Raw genomic sequence first — 15,980 nt, 5'->3', positions numbered from 1 at the left:
ACCAAAACCCATTGTGCGTTGGACGAGGATTCGAATAAAAACTACAAACACAAATAAAAAGTGTTAAAAAAAAAAAAAAAACTACAAACACAGCGGATGTGTGAGATTGATGGTTAGGGGGTTTCAGTGATTAGTAATTAGCATTTAACCTAAATAAAAAATATTTATTCAATGTTATCCACGTTATATTTAATCTGCAACAACCTTGTGAACTTTTAAAGATATGTTTGGTCATTAACTTTTAAATGCATCATTATGCAAACCTATTAGGAGTTCTCCGCATGAAAGACTCGTGACTGCATGGCAGATGAACACGATAATACATTTCTCTCTGATATGGTAGGACATTAAATTAAGTTAAATTGAATGTGGAGGATTTTAACTTTGACCAAATTATTGATAAGGCAGTTAAAACAGTGCCAAGATGCACATAACTGACAGAACGTTGTGTTAAAGATGAAATTATAACAAGCTAGTATTTCCCAAAGCTTGCCGACTATTCTACTACACACAAAAATATGCACTTTTTGTTCACAAAAACAGTACATACTTTTAGGGCATAGTATAATTGGTCAATTGGGACGCAGCATTTGTTCAGACATGCAGAGTATAGCTTCGACGATAATTAAATGCACCTAATCCAGCTAATCAAGTCCTTCAAGATTATTTGAAAACTACAGGTAGGTGTGTTGGAGCAGGGTTGGGAACTAAATTCTGCAGAACTGTGGCCCTCCAGAAGCTGAGTTTGCAACCCCTGCTCCAACTCCTCATATAGGACATCAAAAATGTGCAGTGTTGGGGGTACTCCAGTACTAGGATTGGGAACCACTGTACTAGCACATAATTAGTAAATACACTAGTCACCTCTGGAAATAAATACTGGTACCAAGAGACTATGTACAAGTATCTAATAGTTACAAGTAAAATAGACAAAGATATTAGTCACTATTGGATTACTTAGCATTAATTTTAAAAACAGCACTTGAAACACAGATCTTGTTTTGTTTTTTTAAGAAATAAATGTTAAAATGGCTTGCCATACTGTCCATGGTCAGAGGAAGGTCTAATAACGCTAAAAGCAGGTTCTTTAAGGCCTGAAGGTCAGCATGACCCTTGCTTTTAAGTCGTTAGCCCTTTCACCAAATATTTGGTATTTAACAAAAATAGACAATAATATCTCAAGAGTCTATTTCTGTTAAATATTAAATATTTGAAAAATGAAAAGGCTTAAGACAACATAGCAACATACATATAAACCAGAATCTACAAGAATGGTGTAGGGGAAATTTGTCCATTTATTTCAGTACTCTGAATAATTTTGGTTATTTAGTACTCTGAATAGTGAAATCTACTATGATACTATACCATGTTGTGAATTGTCAATTAATAGGCAGTTATTTTACATGCTCATTATTTGAACAAATTAAATTGAAAAACCTTCTGAAAAGTATGACATATATGAAAAATGCATTCATAACACAAATATTTGACATGTATTATTTCCACTAATTTAGTAGTAAAAGTAAAAAATGAACAAATTCTCCTGACCTGTCCTGGTACATAAAAAATGAATGCTAAATTACATTAAAGTATGGAGGGCAAAAAATAAAAAAAATAAAATATGTACATAAGGCAAGATCCTGATGGGGAATCATCACCAACAGTGGTGTGCACAGACCTTGGCACGCCACTGATCACCAGTATGTTCAATACTGCATCATGTAAGTCCTGCATTATGCATTGTTCAAGGTTGTTAAAAACAAACTGCAGAAATGTACATCTCCAGCACCGAATGTTTTTGTTCTATTTTCCAAAACTCCAACATCCTTTGAATTCTTCACTGGGAATCTGCACTTGCTGCTGCAACTATGCCGTGCTGTCGGAGTTGGTTCCTCAAAATCTGATTCTTAGATTTCCAATCTTCCACCTTTAAAAAAAACAACATGACAAAATACAACTGTCAATGTGAACAATACAAAAGAGAGAAATAAAGAAAGCAATAAAGACAGATAGGAAAACCTTTATTTACTGTATATTGATTCAAAGCAGCTTTACAATGATAAACAGGAAAATATTGATTAATGATGCAGAAAGAATTCAATACAGCTGTTAAGCAGCTCTGAAAAAGAAAATACTCTCATTATTCAGCTGATATCAGACAATCAGTGTTTATTCAGTTCAGCAACTGTATAAAGTTCAATTCAGCTATAAATCATCTCTGTAGAAATCAGTGATGTCATCATAGAGCTCAGTTCAATTCTCATCCGACATTTTGAGATTTAATTTGTTTTGAAATTAATTCAGGTTCACTGTATAATTAAAACGAGGATCAAAATTATGATTGAAGTGCAACTTAATTATTAGATAAACCTGAATTATTATATTAAAGGGTTAGTCCACCCAAAAATCAAAATTCTATCATTAATTACTCATCCTCATGCCGTTCCACACCCGTAAGATCTTTGTTAATCTTCGGAATACAAATTGAGGCCTCCATAGCCATCAATGACATTTCCTCTTAAAAAGATCCATTAATGTACTAAAAACACATTTAAATCAGTTCATGTGAGTACAGTGGTTCAATATTAATATTATAAAGCGACAAGAATATTTTTGGTGCGCCAAAAAAACAAAATAACAACTTACTTAGTGATGGCCGATTTCAAAACACTGCTTCAGGAAGCATCGGAGCATTATGAATCAGCATATCGAATCATGATTCGGATCGTGCGTCAAACCGACAGACTGCTGAAATCACGTGACTTTGGCGCTCCGAACCGCTGATTCGACACAAAAGATTCATAACGCTCCGAAGCTTCCTGAAGCCATCACTATATAAAGTAGTTATTTAGTTTTTTTTTGGCACACCAAAAATATTCTCGTCGCTTTAAAATATTAATATTGAACCACTGTACTTACATGAACTGATTTAGATGTGTTTTTAGTACCTTTATGGATCTTGAGAGAGGAAATGTCATTGCTCCCTTTGAAGGCCTCACGGAGCTATCGGATTTCAACAAAAATATCTTAATTTGTGTTCTGATGATTAACGAAGGTCTTACGGGTGCGGAACGACATGAGGGTAAGTAATAAATTACAGAATTTTCATTTTTGGGTGAACTAACCCTTTAATTTAATCTAGATTAAAAATCTCTTATATAAAAAGCTCTTATTGTTGCAACTGCAAACCAGTAAAATACCTCTTGCCGTAACAGCTGGTTATCCATCCTCAGCCTCTCAATGCTGTTCATTTCATCTCCTAACCGGCTATTACTTTGTCGCAGCTCTTGAATATAATCGCAGGCCTTTGATAGAATCCCACCCTTACTCTGTAACGCACACAACAGCAAAGTCAGATATAATGTGGGTTATGCGCAACAAATTTCCATATTCTGTAGAACAGGTTGCATCGCTTCCAGTTCAGGTCTTTTGTATGTGCTTTGATAAATAAAGAGCTGTTTTACTCAAGATACCTTCACGGGAGCGAGCAACGGTCCAAATGTCCATTGCACATGCAGACTGATATTTAAAAGTTTTTTATTTTGCATCTTCTCACAAACATCTAGATATTTAAATCAAATAAAACGACAACAATAAAAAGAACTGGCTAGGTTAGCTAATTACCTTAAAAGTCCATAGAATTCGCCATCAGTTCATATTTCCAGAAACACCTTCTCTGACAAATGGATGCAATGAGACCGGTTTTCCTATTTGTTCATGTGACGTTCAGCATAAAGCCTATCCAGCAGATCCTGCTGCTAAAATTATATTCACAAAACTAACACATACCTGTCCAGTTTTAGTGGAATCCATGGTGCAGTCTGGAATTGTTTTTGAGAGCTGAACAATCCAGTTGTTAATTTTGTCTCTACGTCTTCGCTCAACTGTAAAGCGATTTGAAAATAATCACTTGCTAATATCTTACACAACTAACTGCATGTAATTTTTAATAATTTTTCAGTTGAAAACCTTTACCTTCATTGTGCTGAGCTCGCCTTTTCTCATCTCTTGAAGTTCTTGGCCCCTCTGACTTACTGCAAATATTGAAAAAGTGTGTTACAACTGTTTGTTTGTTTTTTTTCTTTGGGACCATATGCTAATCCATGAGTTCAAAATGTAAATGTATAGGGAGAAACACAATGAGTTGTATTAGCAACACTTCAATGTTTGGAAATACAACAGATATTCATTACTTTTTAATTTATTGTACAAACAATGTTGATACACATTTACTTGAGATACATAAAATTACATTACATAAAATATGAAGTCTAGTTTTCTGTGAAATTGATCGAAATGAAGAGTTTATGATCTGCCAATAGGCTCAGAAAAATCAACTTAATTCAAAGGGAAGTTTCCATTACTCACTGCTAATTTTCAAGACTTCATTTTACATTTGGATCTCAAGTAAATGTATTTTGATTTAAAGATGTTTAGATATTTGTATTGCAAAACAGGACAAAAAATACTGAGGAAGATACTGGGTCTCATTCACTATACTTGTGTACGCAAAACTGTGTGTGTGAAATCTGTGTACTAACCATGCAATTATTAGTGAATGAGACCCATTAATTTTTTACAATGCATGCAACATTTAATGCCATGACTTTATGAATTTAAGACTTTCTGCTCTGATTTAAGGGCGAATTAAGTTTTTATGATTGTTTGTGGTCACTAAAAACATGTAATGCAAAATAAAGATTGCAAAACAGCATTAACTGAAATGTAGAAATGTATTAAACGACTGAGTGCTTTTAAGAGGCTGGAAAAGGCAACATTACGCATTGTAAGGTTGTGTACGAGGTGCAATAGACCTCTGGTTGGCTCCAGTAAGGACCTCCTGCGGGGACATCATAACATACAACTGACCTAAAGCAGGAGCAAAAAAATAAAAAAAAAATCAAACAAAAACAAATAAATTTTAAAAAATCCAGGCGGCTTTGCAACAGAACTGCACTGTTGTGTATTCATGCAGATAAGACAAATTGGAAGTCATCATTTATGCTGAAAAGGGTTTGATAATACCTGCAGGAGCACTCTGACTAAGCAGAGCATCTGAGGCCTGAACACCGGTCACCATTGTGCCTGCTGCAGCGTCTGAGATAGTAGCAGGGTAATATGTATAATGGGTTTCTGTGCCATCTCCATCTAAGCCTTCTGACTGAGAGAAAACAGCCTGAAAAACATATTTAAATAATACTGAAATTAGTTGTGATCAGATTTATTTCAATTATCTCTTTCAGGTCAAATAATAAGTTCTTTTCCACCTGTGTAACAGGCTGCGTTGTAGCCGGAAACCCAGTCACTACACTAACAGCTGTTGCGCCGTCAGTTTGAGCTTCCAGCTGTCCATCTGCGACCTGGATTACGCGATATGTAACCTGAAGAAAATTAAGATGGTAAATTATGTTATACAATATAATCTTTCAGAAATACACTTGTCTACTACCTAAAGTGAAAAAAGAGAGATCACTGCAACATCTTTCTGAATCGTGCATCAGAAAGAACACTATGGAACAATTTAGGTCGATTTAAACCTGGTATTAACATCTGTCTGGGATGGACAGCAGCACTAAGTAAATTTGTAAAATTGCTCTCCAAAAGTCATGTTTGGGGCCACAGTCTTGATGACCACTTGTGATCAGACGGCCGAGATGAATGTCACTACCAGGTGTAAACTATGCCTAAATTCTTACTCAGGTTTGAATATAACCCTTCCTCCCCATCTCCTACCTGCCCTGAGGGAGGGTACAGCTCCCCTACCTGCCCCCCAGCTCCCTCTGTCTTGAAGAGGTATTTAATGGGCTGCTCCGAGGAAAACGTAGAAGCAGACTGAATAGTTGTGATTGCCGACGGGTCCTCTGCAGTAGCAACTGCCCCTGAGAGAAACACACACACATCAATTTCTCACAATATATTTTTTTAAAAACTAACATTACTGCATCATGCTTAATCTGATAATACCTTCTTCAATGACTGGGACATTGACATCAGGTTCAGAACTTTTCTGTTGTCTGAAAACACAATATTTTAGACCATAGTGTAGTTAAAAGAGTGCCATTATAGTTTATATTTTATAGTGCAAATATTCTGATCATTTATGATCAGTGACAGTGATACTTGCTACTAACCCTTTCATATCCAGTCAGTATGTAACAAGGAAAAATGTGTCTTTGCTCCCTGTTGCCTGACCAAATCTGTAATGGATCCAATAGAGAAAACCAACAACGTGAACGTTAGCATCAAACTACTTGATATATACACAGATAATACCCGTTATTAACAGAACTGGCCAACAGGAGTCACTCCTTACATTAGTACTCTGGTTGAGTATTACACGGTAAATATTTTCTAAAAATAATTATTATAATAAAACAGGCAACAGGCTAACAAAAATCTACATATAAGGGAATTTATAAGCCATATCAATGGAGATGATAGACAGCTAAGAAAGGATAGCTAGCTAGCTCCTTCCAGCGCTATCTGCAAGCTTAGACAAATAACCAAACATGTTTTAAATTAGCCACGTAAGCGAATAAATAATTTGCATCTACATATAGCTTTTATAAAATTGGTGTTGAAATAAGAAAAAGAATCATGGGGTTTAATTCACATCTCACCGTTTACTGTTCTCGTGTCGTCTTGTTTACAAGAGGAGTAACCGGGCGGTTCGGGTTGTGCGCATGCGCACATAATCGGCTCCAACAGGACTATCTGTCACATTAGTATGGACCGACTGAAACATTTTCTGTAATCGAATTCAGTAAACCTGGTCTTCACTTGAGCACGTAGTTAACGTGTATCGGTTTGAATTGTTTAATTGTAAGTGAAATAACAAACAGAGAGAGCCGTTTTGTGTTGGTTGGTCAAGTCTGTAGCTGTGATATAAGTTAAACACTAGACGTCGCCCGTGGTTCGAGAGCTAGAATACGACATATTACGCAGAGCTATGCCAGTACTGAACAGATGTAGAGTTTACCTAACACAATTTACTTGAATGTTGTCAAGAGTTTGTCTGGAGGAAAATAAAAACGCTGGATGGCGCCCGGGGTTCGATCCCATTGCTGGGATGCACGACCATTAGAAATGTTCTCAGAAGTAACCACTGAGCTGTGCCAGCGTCTCGAAATCATTATCAAGAAGACATATTGTTGTTGTTACTGCTTATATTAACCCTCTACAGCACAACGCTGCCTTCAGGCAACGGCAATGTTTAGTAATTTTTTCTTTAAATGATTACAACCAATTAGAAAGGTCGAGAAAGTACCAAAGAACAGTTCAGTAAGGTGTGGGAGTCACTATCAAGCACCATTTAAATGGTCACAGGAGCACATGGTGTGAGAAGGCAAGATTATTTGCTTTAGTAATCTTATTTAAAACGACATGAACTGTACATAAAAAAATATGTGTGTAAGGTGTAGAGAAGCCTTTTGTCAGGTTTTATGAAGGTTTTTTTTTTTTATGTTGCATGTTAAGAAATTCAGTTTCTCTTTTTGTTACCTCAGGGCAACGTTGTGCGATAAAGGGTACTTTTCGAGGATGTTTTGGACAATACCTCACATTGGCCATAATGTGTTATAAGAAGGGAAGATGCAGGGTTCCTGGGTGTGCAGGAACACCCAAAGTGATGTGCACAAATTGTAACATACACCACTATTTCACAGCAGAGAAGAACTGCTTTTTGAAGTTTCATACGGAGTGAAATCTTATTACATGAAGTACATTATATGGCATAGCACACTACATGATACAGACCTATGCATGTATCAAATTTTATATATCAATGTCTTTCAAGTGTTTTTCCCTTTTTACTTAATGATTTCTTGATTTTTTATTTATTTTTTTAATTGATTTTGATGATAATTTTCTCTCTGTACCATTGTCGCACAAAAATATTTTGGGGTTGGGGGCAATTTTTTTTTTTTATCAATAAAATGTTCCCAAATTAACCAAAAAATTATGTGGAATATTTTTTTTTCATGTGCCATCTACACGTGTGCCTTAAGCCGTTTATGATTAGTTTTAGTATTTTACTTTCAGTCTTACAGTATGACCACACATAAAAATATTGATCATAAAAAATATTAATTATTATATGTTTAAAAGTATGATAACAACCTAAACAAAGAGTGAAACAAGCAGTCAATTGTAAATATCACTTGTGAGCAGATTATGTTTTGTTGTGTGCCATTTTCATTCAATCTGCAATTAATTTCTTTCTTCTGCTGAACACAAGAGAAGTTATTTTGAAAAATATGTTGATGGACCCCACTGACTTCCATAGTATAAAAATACTATGGGGTCCCATCAACTGTTTGGTCACTGACATTCTTCAAAATAGAGTATAGGCTACCTCAGGGATGACGTGTTTTTGTAGGCAAAACCCGGAAGCAAGTTAGCATTTTAGGACTTCCTAAAGTCTATGGGTTTTTGCTAAATAGCCTGAAATAAGGTCTGTGGTTAACAAAGCCTCTAAATATTTTCACATTTTGATCTATGATATAAAACACATTAGCCATAACCCGCTTGTGATTTTTTTAAAATCGTTATTAAAACGGCAGTTGCTAACAAGTTGCTAAAAGGGACTACCTCCTTTTGGCGGGGACTTTAGACGTCATCATGACAAACAGGACATTTGAACAGCGTTTCTCATGAAAAAGTGGATAAGTATTCAAACACAGTGCAGATCATAATCAGCAAGCATGTTTTTAAAAGTTGTTTTTTAAATAAAGTGTGAGGAAGCTTGGTTGTGGTGACATTAATCCGCGACCATGGTGTGCTGTAGTCCGTTTATAGCCTACTGTTAGCTTTTTATATCTGACAACTTTATTTAGGCTTCAAAATCGATAAATGTTGTGTTAACTTGTAAAGATTATTTTGATAGACAAAACATGAAAGTGTCATGACCCTTTGTTAAACACAGAGCTTATTTTGAAAACAGAGATGTGAAATCGGACACTTTCTGCTTCCTGTAGTGACACTCATGCTGTGTTTGCATACATTATCACAGCTGAAGGGAAATAAATGCAATACTTGTCAAATACACAGATGTTTAGAGACATTTTCACTCATGATGCCACTATATATATACACTCTAAAAAATGCTGGGTTGTTTCAACCCAAGTTTGGGTCAAAAATTGACAAACCCAACCATTGGGTTACATTTTTAAATGCATTTTTTAACCCAACGGTTGGGTTTGTCCATATTTGACCCAAATTTGGGTTGAAACAACCCAGAATTTTTTAGAGTGTATATATATATAGTGGCATCATGATTGAAAATGTCTCTAAACATCTGTGTATTTGACAAGTATTGCATTTATTTCCCTTCAGCTGTGATAATGTATGCAAACACAGCATGAGTGTCACTACAGGAAGCAGAAAGTGTCCGATTTCACATCTCTGTTTTCAAAATAAGCTATATATATATATATATATATATATATATATATATATATATATATATATATATATATACACACACACACACATACACACACACACATATATGTATACTGTAGTAATAAACATAAAATGTTACATATCTTGAGATGTGGTGACATTTTAACATTAATGTTCATTGCATGCATACACTGTTGGACATAGGAAGAGCATGAAAAGTGTTGTTTTACAAGTTAGTTTCTTGGAAGAAAAGAAATGCTATTGACCACAGCAATCTTGTGACTTGTAGGAGTGATCCACCTGAGGGACAGGCCTTTGGTCGCTCTGGAAGTAAAAAGAAGGCGTAATCTGTTAAAAGGTGTTGGATAATGCACTGATTAAAACAACAAAAATAGCACATTCATAGTTGCATCACATTTCATCACCTAAATTGGCATGCATTTGTCACAGAATGCCCATGTTTCCGAATTTGGTGTTTCCCCTAACCTCATTCTCTCTTTTAGTGAAATGAATAATAAGGTCAGCTGTATCTTTCACATATTTTTATAACATATTTATCATTATTTTCCGGTCAATTTCATTGTGATCAAATCATGTATTTGAGATTTGAACTGACACTAACCTTTTCTTTTGTTGTATTGCACAGTGAGTGTCTTCTCTTCTTCACTTGTTCTTCGTGACAGATGGCATGCATAAATCTTGGTCTTGTTAAGGTAAATCTTGGCATGATTTTTGATAATGAGTCGGCATACTCCAGACGTAGCATCTAAGTATGAAACATCGCTCTGTACTTTTTCCCATTCTGAGCTGCCAATTAGCTTTCTTGTGTTTCCCTCAACATCATAAACGTTGCACTCAAAGGGTGTGGAGTCACAAGATGGGTAAAAACAATCAACCGTTAGGCTTTGGTTTTTGTTGACACATGCTGTGAGTGTTCCAAAATCTGTTTTCTTTTGAGAATAGACAACTGAGAAAGAAAATAAACAGTATTATATATAAGTAAATTTAAATGTGCAGTGAAGTAAATTGTGCTCTCCAGATAGCAAAATAATATGTTATAATTCCTTGAAAGTGTTTGGTAAAATCATCCAGAAATTTATTATTTATTTATTTATTTATTTATTTTTTATTCACCCTTGATGTTTAATACTGATGTGAACATTTTTAAAATTCAACTGTTACTGATACGTTTGCAGTCTGGGATTTTTAGGGGGCTTCTCTGTGATTCTTACCCGAGAACAGGAGGACAGCGATGATCATTTCAATATTCAAATGGCTCTCTGTGACAATAAAAGCAAACATTTCTAATATTTATTATTTTGTCTTCAAAGTCATAAATAACACACAGCTAAAACTTAACAATAAAGATAAAAACATCAAAGTCACCCATTGACAAACACAGGAAACTGATATCTATAAAATTGAGCTATTTTCATTTTTAGTTACCTTTATCTGTTCACAATTTTCAATAAAAAGTTCAACAGGTTGAAGATTATAAGATTCATAACAGAAACAATTCTTAAACTCTTACCTTTGGACATTGTTGCTTGAATATATTTGTGTTTTGGGTGAATAATCCTTGTATATCAGCTATTTGAGATTGAGAGAAACATTAACAACAACGTTGTGAGCAGGGTTCAAATGAGAGAAATCGATAGTAATGTGATTTCATAGGGCTTTATAGCATTCATTTGTGTGTGTGCTGGGCGTGGAATGCATTTCCAGATGCAGTCGATTACTTATGTTACAAGGAAACTATTACTCAGAAAGGGTAGTAGTAGAAAAAAAGAATAAACATATATTATAATATAATATAACAATTATAAATACACCCCAATCTTTCTGATGGTTCTTATTATTATTACCATAGCACAATACAATATATCCCTTTACTTTTTAAATAATAATAAAAAAAAAAAATAATAATAAAAAATAAAAGGGATCCACATCCTGTCTTCATAAAAGAACTGCGGCTTTCACAGTCCATCAGCGTGCCTCTTTCACATGTGCTAAAACATCCTGCATTATAAATGTGATGCACCATTAGAAAAATGAATCTCAAAATACCACAAGAGCTGTTTTCACAGCTTCCAGATGTGTAGATTGTATCTTGCATCTTGTTTGCCCTATTTGGATGCTTAAGTAGAATAAGTAATTATTCACAAATGCACATTTCAGTTGCCACTGCAGTTTTCCGGCTTCAGACCAGTTTTCAGACTAAATAACTCAAATACTTTCTAGGTTAGTAATTGCAGGATTGCACTAGGACTAGGACATCAAATAGCGTGTTTTTTTTACCATTATTTCACAGTACATGGTACACAATCAATCACCAGATTGCATGTTCAAAACTCTGGCGAACTGTTTATTTTGCAATGGCACTGTAGATTCAGGAGGTGTGGAGCGAAGCTCCTGAGTAAAGGGAGAGATAAGCTTGTTTGGCGCTCAAAAAACTGGTTTTCTCACTTAATTGCCAAGATTTTCTTTTTGTTTCTTTTCCAGATTTTATGAGAGTTGCTACAGTTCAAAGATTTTGTAGTTCTATCAAAATGCAGGACATGGCTGGTCATGTGATATTAACATGGCCTTATGGTACATTCACGCTATGTTGTAAATATCATAATTACTAGATTCCCACTTGTAAAAAGCATTCATCCACTGTGCCGCGTCACCCCCTGGGTGGTTTCTACCGCAACCTCGTAACACTATCTTGGTCATGAGCCACTTCCTCTATTCATACTCAACTCCTGTAAAAGGTTTACCTTTATAGATTCAGGAGGAGTCAGGTAGGCATATAATATTTTTTTTCTTAGATTATATTATCTCAGAGTCTACTTCTGATCACTACCGTACCTCCTAGGCCTACGGTTCTGATATCAACCAAGCCTACCTGGCTGGTGTGGGTTAGCCTTCCGTTCAGTGCACATCTGGCTCTTCGCCCTCAGAGGACAGCTATGCCTGCTAATGCACTCCCACGGCCCACTCTGTTGCGACTGGTTGGCAACCTTGACTGACTTTGTAAAGTCCGTCGGGATATCTTTATAAAAATCTATCTTTTTTTAGACAGTCACTTCTGATACAACAATAAACAGACTGAGACAGTACTATCAGAGTTTGAGGGCAGTCCTCATTCTCATTTTATTATTTCTTGCAACGGCAAAAGCTAAATACACCACTTTATGCCAGCTAAGCTGGAAGTTCCATGGGCCAGATAATTACATTTTTACAAGCTTACCCTCTTCTCTCCTCAGTATATGTTCTCTTTAAGAAAATCAGGTATCTTCTTTGATCTTCTGAGATCTTTGATCTTACTTGCGTCAATTCATTTCCTATTTGCATCAATGGCTTAAGCAATACACACAATTTTTTATTATACATTTTTAGTCAGATTTCTACCTTGCTAGACATTTATTTCCTAACTGTCTCCTAATTTTTTCAGTTACACACAACAATGCTTCTATCCCCCAGAACCCATGTTCACCTACACACATAATGCAACATTCGTCATCTTTACAGGATGTGGTATACACTACACTCGAGCCCACAGCATGTGTTTTTGAAAACTTCATAGACCCCAGAGATTTTCCAAGTTCAACAATTTTCTGCTTTTTATTATATCTTTTAAAATCTTTATCAAATTGTTTGGAAGAGAACACTCCATTTCTCTTGACACCACATAGATCTCGTAATTACGACTTGTACCACATGACCGCTGTACTACCATCTCACCTCTGCAGATTCATTTTGTCATTTCATAAAAAGGGTAATTACAACGTCAAGTTAGTGTTTTTACGCATTTTTTTATTTTTATTTGTGAACTAATGTTCAGCTTTTCTTTTTAATAGTCGATTTATTTTCAGCAGTCATCAAGCGGACTCCCCGCTGTAACTTCACCTGCAGGTGTCGTTGTTGGACAGTTTTTCTTTAGAAAAATTAGTGACTTTCGCACTTTTTAATATCAATTTTGGTAATATTTGCATTGTTTTATCTTTGTATTATCGATTATTTTCTCATCCAGTTTTTTTGAGGAGGCACTGCCTCCCTTGCCTCCTCGGAGGAATCGCCCCTGGTATAATTATACTACACCAAACACTGATCCCTAAACCTACCCGTCACTGTAACCTTTACAAATGAAATTAGCTGCATTAGCTGGAAATTAGCTGGATTTCTGGTTTGTGGTTGAAATTCGCACTTATCCATATTAACTTTAAATATCGAGAAGACTCAACCCACACCCAATTCTTTATCATTTACTTATTATATTTGTTTTTTTTGACAGATTACACTGAAAGCCACCTAAAACCTACCTTTACACCTGAAACACACCTAAAACTACCTGAAACACACTCAAAACCTACCCTTATGCCTGAAACACACCTAAAACCTACCTGAAACACTCAAAGCATACCATTACACTGAAAAACTAAATCGGAAACCTACAAATAGGGGTTTCCAGGGCGACACGGGGTGGGGAGTCACCATAGAATAGATGTATCATGTCACGGGATGCTAGTCTCAGCCTCAGACATCACATCCACTGACCGTTGCCTGAACGTCTGATGCATATGGCACATTTAACTGGAAATACTTTAGGAGTTTCAAAGTCGTCACCTGGTTGGTTGAATTCTACAGGATGTCCGGAAGATGCGTGTGTCACGTTCTTTAACGGTCCACCTGGAAATGAATGCTGTGATGCCAAACCCCCTTGTGGAAGAAGAACACCGTCATGTTTACAACTGTGAGAATGAACGCTTACCAGGATCAACGAAATGCAAACGTTCTTGAATTAATAATTTATTAGATGCACGTCGGTCTGTTATTGTAGGGACATCGACTTTTTTCACGCCCCTAAACATGACGCGGAACAAAATGAACTGTGATTGGTTGCGTTACATGTCAGTCAAACGTCCTCTTGGGCGGTCCTTGGCCAATGAAAGCTGAGATAGAGTCCAGACCTTCTGACATCAGTCTGAAGGTCTGGCTACACTAGACTACAGCGAGCCGTACTTGGAGAAGTCAAGGTTTTGAGTGTGTTTCAATGAACTGCGTTTTATGCAAACGCAGTGCATTGTACATAAACGGTAAATTCAGCATTTGTGAGGAGAAATGTCAAATGCTGACAGAAAACGCGACAATTTGAGTGAAGAAGAGACCGTTCACTTTCATCATCTTGTGTTCATCTTGAGATCCACCTATGGGAAGGGCATCCATACCTGACCTCTGCAGAAGCATACAGTTGCATCAAGTCTGGCTAGACAGACAGAAGTGCACAACCAATGCTAGGTAAGGCCCACCCCCTTACCTGAGAGGCAGTTCACATTCGCTTCTTGCAATCTCTGCACTAGCTCGGGTTGGATTTATCACTGCTCACTTTTTGTGTCTTCAGGAGGACATATCATCAAGATCAGCCTCCACCTGACGTCTTTTATTCAGCCCAGAATAAGCTGTTTTTGCATTCTGAGCAGCCAAACTCTGTGGTTATTTTCACATTCTTCTCTTGCCACGGATTTTACTCAGTTCTTCGTTGGTATGTCGCTCTCTAAACCTGCTTCTCCCAGAGGCTGCACATCACGGGCCTGCCCTGATCGCCACTAAGGATCTGCACCCCATCTGTGTGGTCTGCTTGGGCCTCAAGCACGCTGAAGAGGTTTTGGAGAACTGCAGCCATTGCCTCATGTTGCCTAAAAAGCTCATTTGGCGCTGTCTCAAAGTTGCCACAACCCAATACGTCGAGCTTGGCCTTTCAGACTCAGATGGGGGACACGGTGATGATGACATGCTATCGGGGACCTCCCGGGATGCAACATCTCCCAGCTGGGCCGACCAGTCCTGCTTTTCCCGAAGAGGACATCTTCGTGGGTAACCTCCCGTTTGCATTCTTGAGGCCATCCCGCCCTCTAGCATTCCCCTAACACCCCTTCTGTTTTACCCCAGTCCATCCTCCTGGACGTATGTGAATGAGCGGCTACTCGCCTCAGGAAAGGGACATTTACGACGGGAAACTGCTGGGACCGCCTCTCGGCCCGAGGACACAACTCTTTCTCATCCACCCACTGTGCACTAAGCACATGAGACACAATTGGGGCGAGTCGCTTGATCTTAAACACGGTCTCACAGCCCTTGAGGTGAAGGATATGGCAGCTCTCGGCATGGGTGATCCCCCTGCCATTGAGCCCTCTATCGCTAAGCACCTTAATCCTGTCTACAGCAGGTTGCTCGCTCCCCCAAAGCCGGTTTTGCCCAATAAAATGGACCATTTTTCTGTGTGTGTGTCAGGGTTGCCAGGTGCATGATTATGGAATGTGTCAGTCTTTCTCTGGCTTACAGAACCTCACTGTGGTTGTAATGGGCAGTCGGGGAGCTGTCCATGTCTCTCCCATAGGTAGATCTCAAACACGAGATGATGAAAGAGAACAATAGGTTACTGTTATAACCCTGGTTCTCTGAAACATTGAGGGGAGATATCCACCAGCTTTGCCCCGCTTGCCGCACGAGAAGCGAATATACTTACTGGAGAATAGCGACACGTGCAGGCCTTATATGCTCTCAGGTGAGGGGGTGGGGCCTTACCTGGCATT

General features: G+C 37.3%; 1 protein-coding gene and 1 long non-coding RNA gene across 6 annotated transcripts; both read right to left on the bottom strand.

Annotated features, from left to right (window-relative positions):
• Positions 1–33: 33 nt before the first annotated feature.
• On the bottom strand, positions 34–7,079 carry usf1 (upstream transcription factor 1). 5 transcript variants are annotated; one of them, XM_067364475.1, is made up of 11 exons: positions 6,621–7,079; positions 6,132–6,197; positions 5,965–6,014; positions 5,764–5,879; positions 5,268–5,381; positions 5,026–5,176; positions 4,782–4,869; positions 3,976–4,034; positions 3,790–3,884; positions 3,201–3,329; positions 34–1,927 (listed from the first exon to the last, which is right to left on the bottom strand). In XM_067364475.1, the coding sequence occupies exons 2-11, from the start codon at positions 6,137–6,139 to the stop codon at positions 1,838–1,840; spliced, it is 900 nt and encodes a 299-aa protein (XP_067220576.1). In that variant the 5' UTR covers positions 6,140–6,197; positions 6,621–7,079; the 3' UTR covers positions 34–1,837. The 5 variants fall into 5 exon arrangements, with proteins under 5 accessions (XP_067220576.1, XP_067220575.1, XP_067220574.1 ...); XM_067364474.1 differs by lacking the exon at positions 6,621–7,079 and adding an exon at positions 6,314–6,605 and having other exon boundaries at positions 5,734–5,879; XM_067364473.1 differs by having other exon boundaries at positions 35–1,927; positions 5,734–5,879; positions 6,621–7,078.
• A 2,410-nt stretch (positions 7,080–9,489) lies between these two features.
• On the bottom strand, positions 9,490–11,033 carry LOC137004289 (uncharacterized). Its single transcript, XR_010892115.1, has 4 exons — positions 10,934–11,033; positions 10,635–10,682; positions 10,025–10,369; positions 9,490–9,726 (listed from the first exon to the last, which is right to left on the bottom strand). It is a non-coding gene; the product is annotated as an uncharacterized lncRNA (long non-coding RNA).
• Between the last annotated feature and the right edge of the window lie 4,947 nt (positions 11,034–15,980).

Source organism: Chanodichthys erythropterus, chromosome 17 (genome assembly GCF_024489055.1).
Source record: "Chanodichthys erythropterus isolate Z2021 chromosome 17, ASM2448905v1, whole genome shotgun sequence".
Classification (NCBI taxonomy): domain Eukaryota; kingdom Metazoa; phylum Chordata; class Actinopteri; order Cypriniformes; family Xenocyprididae; genus Chanodichthys; species Chanodichthys erythropterus.
The sequence above is the reverse complement of the archived record's forward strand: the minus strand, read 5'-3'. Positions and strand labels throughout refer to the sequence as shown.

Excerpts from the sequence above, each read along its gene's own strand:
- usf1 (XM_067364473.1), bottom strand. Across the intron at positions 4,035-4,781 it reads CGTACACAACCTTACAATGC|TAAGTCAGAGGGGCCAAGAA; the intron begins GTAATGTTGCCT and ends CAATATTTGCAG. Across the intron at positions 3,885-3,975 it reads GCGAGCTCAGCACAATGAAG|TTGAGCGAAGACGTAGAGAC; the intron begins GTAAAGGTTTTC and ends ATCGCTTTACAG.